The sequence below is a fragment of the Taudactylus pleione genome, unplaced genomic scaffold (assembly GCF_031769625.1).
Source record: "Taudactylus pleione unplaced genomic scaffold, aTauple2 ptg001724l, whole genome shotgun sequence".
Taxonomy (NCBI): Eukaryota; Metazoa; Chordata; class Amphibia; order Anura; family Myobatrachidae; genus Taudactylus; species Taudactylus pleione.
In genome coordinates this window covers 1,155,184-1,160,837 of record NW_028286121.1, presented here as the reverse complement: position 1 = coordinate 1,160,837, position 5,654 = coordinate 1,155,184, and the positions used below count along the sequence as shown (strand labels likewise).

The window sequence follows — 5,654 nt, the reverse complement described above, 5'->3', positions numbered from 1 at the left end:
CTGGGGGAGTAGAGAGAGAGATTTGCCAGTTACCATCTTCCTCATATTGAGGGTATTCCGACAGATAATAGCTGAGGGTCTTATTACAGTAATATGGACACACATCGGCTGCCTTCAGCAGATTCTGGCAACTGGATGACTGAGATATTACAAGGAGTTTATATGGGGTGACGCTAATAAGGGGAGAATCCTGCTTACTGGCAGCCGCTAGGTTTGTCATGAGTCCTCTGCGTACCTGGCGCATGGGAGTCACATCATTTTCTTTGGAATGAGCGTCAAAGACGGCGCTCGTCGGGACAGGGAGTCGCCCTCTAGGACAGGCCGGTTTATAAGCGTTGTCGTACTCACCGCTCCGCTCTTGTTCTGCTCCTTCGTGCTGGCCGTGATGAAATTGCACGCCTCCACGCACTCTTTTATTTCCGGGGCGCAGTGGGCCAAGTTCTTAAATAGCGGGGTGGTTACCCCTACATCAAACCCATCAACTGCAATGCAAGGAGATGATCGGTTATATAGGCTGCCTCACTATCCTGTCCCTTCCCCGTTACCCCGGCCTGGGTAAGTATGGCAGAGTTCCTGGTCTACCCTGACACTGCTTGCCATCTACACCCTAGAATCTATCCTCCTGCACTTTGGCACCATTCTGCCATGCTCACTGCTGCTCTTGGGCCTGTCCTCATTCTTACCCCAGTACCACCAGTTCTTCCTCCAGTCTCAGGTGTTCCTGTAGCTTGCTCCCTCTCCTTACCTATCCGCCACCTCCACTGCCTCCCCTTCCTGCCTTTGGATCCCTCCTCTTCACCTCTGTGGCCTCGGGCGTCTCGGCTCATGCCATGCCGCTCTCGCTGCCTCTCGAACATCAGCTCACTCCGCGGCTTCCTCAGCACGTACTCCTCGGCCTTCAGCATGATGCCCAGCGAGCTTTTCCTCCTCTCCCGGGGGGTATCGTCCTCCCCCTCGCAGGGCTCCACCTTCATCCGCAGATAGCGCGGTAGCACCTCCAGCAGCCTCTGCAAAGCAGACAGAGTTATAACCTGAGGCCGGCTCAGTGGTGCGGTGCCCTGACTGTATATGCTGGGTATGCACTGCGCGATGTATCGTTCTTACAGCTGACTAACTCTATATCGTTTGTTCCATCTGGACAAGGGTACACACGTTATACCTGTGATTAATGTCATTCACGGATATACTGCGTTGGCCTTACGGCACAGCAAATGCGATAGGATATGGGAAAGATATATTGCGCACGTCTGCTGGTGTTTATGAGCCACCGACCGACCCGTTATGGTTGCAGGAGCCACCAACAATGACATCACAACTGGGTCAGACACATCACAATATGTCTGGCCCAGTTGTGATGCCCGGCCAGACATATAGGTTGGCGGGCCGGCCGGTGCGTCCGTCAGGTGTGTACCCTGCATAAGATTAGTGTTAGGAAGCAGTTTCAAGCTGGTAAAATCTGAAATTAATAGCGAGAAGAGGGGAGCTGAGTACAAGGCAATTTTCATGCACCATTAGTTAGCCTGGTGCTTCTAGCACAATCAGCTGATGCAACGGACTTCTGATATACAGACCAGTGTGTGCTAGAAGCACCAGAGCAGAGAGCGACACCCCAGGCAGCAAAGAGGAACTGCACGGGTTGTGACAGGTGTAGGGTGCTAGAATGAAGACTAATTAGTGTCTCCGTAGCTTCCCCAAATAGAGAGGAGAATAAGACGCACCTGTGGCATACATACAGCAGATCCTGCGAGCGTGACTCTTACCACCCAGAACACAACGATCCGCACCGCTGGTACTTTCCACTAATTTACTATTGCATATATAAGCGTAGGTTCCATTATTCCACATTAATGCATTTGTCCAGCACAGGCAGGTCATGTTATAGTACACAGGGCCTGATTCAGCAAGGATCTCAACTGCGATTACGCACGCAATCGGCCGATTGTTGTGTTCTGCGCAATGCAGTGTGCGAACACTCCACTGCGATCGGGACTGCGATACACAGCTACACACACCCATCGCAGAGTGATAGGAAGTACCATTTGGGGGTGGTGCCGGGGGGGTGGGCAACAAAAAGCAGGCGTGCCAGTGCGTTTGAGCACCATTGCAGGGGCTATGATGCCATACACAGCCTGAGGTCTCATAGCGTGCGTGGAAGTTAGCAATTCCTGAGTAAGGTCAGAGCCTGTGTAAGTGTGTGTGATGCTGTGATGGTACTCCATGTTACTGATGGTGTCTCAGTCTTGTGTAATCACTGCGTGTGATGAGGTTAGTAATTCCTGAGTAAGGTCAGAGCCTGTGTAAGTGTGTGTGAGGCTGTGATGGTAGTCCATGTTACTGATGGTTTCTCAGTCTTGTGTAGTCACTGCGTGTGATGAGGTTAGTAATTCCTGAGTAAGGTCAGAGCCTGTGTAAGTGTGTGTGAGGATGTGATGGTACTCCATGTTACTGATGGTTTCTCAGTCTTGTGTAATCACTGCGTGTGATGGGGTTAGTAATTCCTGAGTAAGGTCAGAGCCTGTGTAAGTGTGTGTGAGGATGTGGTGGTACTCCATGTTACTGATGGTTTCTCAGTCTTGTGTAATCACTGTGTGAGATGAGGTTAGTAATTCCTGAGTAAGGTCAGAGCATGTGTAAGTGTGTGTGAGGCTGTGATGGTACTCCATGTTACTGATGGTATCTCAGTCTTGTGTAATCACTGCGTGTGATGAGGTTAGTAATTCCTGAGTAAGGTCAGAGCCTGTGTAAGTGTGTGTGAGGATGTGATGGTACTCCATGTTACTGATGGTCTCTCAGTCTTGTGTAGTCACTGTGTGTGATGAGGTTAGTAATTCCTGAGTAAGGTCAGAGCCTGTGTAAGTGTGTGTGAGGCTGTGATGGTACTCCATGTTACTGATGGTCTCTCAGTCTTGTGTAGTCACTGTGTGTGATGAGGTTAGTAATTCCTGAGTAAGGTCAGAGCCTGTGTAAGTGTGTGTGAGGATGTGATGGTACTCCATGTTACTGATGGTCTCTCAGTCTTATGTAGTCACTGCGTGTGATGAGGTTAGTAATTCCTGAGTAAGGTCAGAGCCTGTGTAAGTGTGTGTGAGGATGTGATGGTACTCCATGTTACTGATGGTTTCTCAGTCTTGTGTAATCACTGCGTGTGATGAGGTTAGTAATTCCTGAGTAAGGTCAGAGCCTGTGTAAGTGTGTGTGAGGCTGTGATGGTAGTCCATGTTACTGATGGTATCTCAGTCTTGTGTAATCACTGCGTGTGATGAGGTTAGTAATTCCTGAGTAAGGTCAGAGCCTGTGTAAGTGTGTGTGAGGATGTGATGGTACTCCATGTTACTGATGGTGTCTCAGTCTTGTGTAATCACTGCGTGTGATGAGGTTAGTAATACCTGAGTAAGGTCAGAGCCTGTGTAAGTGTGTGTGAGGCTGTGATGGTACTCCATGTTACTGATGGTTTCTCAGTCTTGTGTAATCACTGCGTGTGATGAGGGTAGTAATTCCTGAGTAAGGTCAGAGCCTGTATAAGTGTGTGTGAGGCTGTGATGGTGTGAGGCTGTGATGGTACTCCATGTTACTGATGGTCTCTCAGTCTTATGTAGTCACTGCGTGTGATGAGGTTAGTAATTCCTGAGTAAGGTCAGAGCCTGTGTAAGTGTGTGTGAGGATGTGATGGTACTCCATGTTACTGATGGTTTCTCAGTCTTGTGTAATCACTGCGTGTGATGAGGTTAGTAATTCCTGAGTAAGGTCAGAGCCTGTGTAAGTGTGTGTGAGGCTGTGATGGTAGTCCATGTTACTGATGGTATCTCAGTCTTGTGTAATCACTGCGTGTGATGAGGTTAGTAATTCCTGAGTAAGGTCAGAGCCTGTGTAAGTGTGTGTGAGGATGTGATGGTACTCCATGTTACTGATGGTGTCTCAGTCTTGTGTAATCACTGCGTGTGATGAGGTTAGTAATACCTGAGTAAGGTCAGAGCCTGTGTAAGTGTGTGTGAGGCTGTGATGGTACTCCATGTTACTGATGGTCTCTCAGTCTTATGTAGTCACTGCGTGTGATGAGGTTAGTAATTCCTGAGTAAGGTCAGAGCCTGTGTAAGTGTGTGTGAGGATGTGATGGTACTCCATGTTACTGATGGTTTCTCAGTCTTGTGTAATCACTGTGTGTGATAAGGTTAGTAATTCCTGAGTAAGGTCAGAGCCTGTGTAAGTGTGTGTGAGGCTGTGATGGTAGTCCATGTTACTGATGGTATCTCAGTCTTGTGTAATCACTGTGTGTGATGAGGTTAGTAATTCCTGAGTAAGGTCAGAGCTTGTGTAAGTGTGTGTGAGGCTGTGATGGTACTCCATGTTACTGATGGTTTCTCAGTCTTGTGTAATCACTGCGTGTGATGAGGTTAGTAATTCCTGAGTAAGGTCAGAGCCTGTGTAAGTGTGTGTGTGAGGATGTGATGGTACTCCATGTTACTGATGGTTTCTCAGTCTTGTGTAATCACTGTGTGTGATGAGGTTAGTAATTCCTGAGTAAGGTCAGAGCCTGTGTAAGTGTGTGTGAGGCTGTGATAGTACTCCATGTTACTGATGTTATCTCAGTCTTATGTAATCACTGCGTATGATGAGGTTAGTAATTCCTGAGTAAGGTCAGAGCCTGTGTAAGTGTGTGTGAGGATGTGATGGTACTCCATGTTACTGATGGTATCTCAGTCTTGTGTAGTCACTGTGTGTGATGGGGTTAGTAATTCCTGAGTAAGGTCAGAGCCTGTGTAAGTGTGTGTGAGGCTGTGATAGTACTCCATGTTACTGATGTTATCTCAGTCTTATGTAATCACTGTGTGTGATGAGGTTAGTAATTCCTGAGTAAGGTCAGAGCCTGTGTAAGTGTGTGTGAGGCTGTGATGGTACTCCATGTTACTGATGGTATCTCAGTCTTGTGTAATCACTGCGTGTGATGAGGTTAGTAATTCCTGAGTAAGGTCAGAGCCTGTGTAAGTGTGTGTGAGGCTGTGATGGTACTCCATGTTACTGATGGTATCTCAGTCTTATGTAATCACTGTGTGTGATGAGGTTAGTAATTCCTGAGTAAGGTCAGAGCCTGTGTAAGTGTGTGTGAGGCTGTGATGGTACTCCATGTTACTGATGGTATCTCAGTCTTGTGTAATCACTGCGTGTGATGAGGTTAGTAATTCCTGAGTAAGGTCAGAGCCTGTGTAAGTGTGTGTGAGGCTGTGATGGTACTCCATGTTACTGATGGTTTCTACTTCAGGGTCCATAGGGGGTCCACAGGGTTGACCTTGGGTATAGGTTGGGAACCAAATCCGGGCACCACGCAGTTAAAGCTTTTAGCTCCCAGGATGCACTTGGGTCCACTCTCCCTATAACCCCACCCCCAGCCAGAGGCACCTCAGTTTAAGTTGGTGCCCGGCCGGAGTCGGGTCACCGTTTAGTGCAGTGGGGAGCTGATTAACAGCCCCTAAGCTATATATTTTATTCTAAGTACAGAGTTTTTTTATTTTTACTTTGGACTTTCAGAGCGGCAGCGTCGGACTGTCCATAGGACGTCTAAGCTGCCGCTCCATCACCCCGCCGGCGCTGAGACGCCAGTACAGATCTGGGGATCTCAGCGGGACCCCAGAGTCTGTACTAGCAGGACTCTGCGGGTG

The 5,654-nt window shown here is 48.4% G+C and overlaps 1 protein-coding gene across 3 annotated transcripts in view; it reads right to left on the bottom strand.

The window, feature by feature from the left end:
- The window catches only part of CHRNE (cholinergic receptor nicotinic epsilon subunit), a 74,910-nt gene that overhangs the window by 1,221 nt on the left and 68,035 nt on the right, over positions 1–5,654 (bottom strand). For 2 of the 3 annotated variants that reach the window (XM_088464639.1, XM_088464638.1), the window contains exons 10-11: positions 746–1,007; positions 349–482 (exon numbers count right to left, since the gene is read on the bottom strand). In XM_088464639.1, coding sequence (XP_088320765.1) covers positions 349–482; positions 746–1,007 — 396 coding nt within the window. The remainder of the gene's footprint in view (positions 1–348; positions 483–745; positions 1,008–5,654) is intronic. The other variant, XM_088464641.1, reaches the window with a different exon arrangement.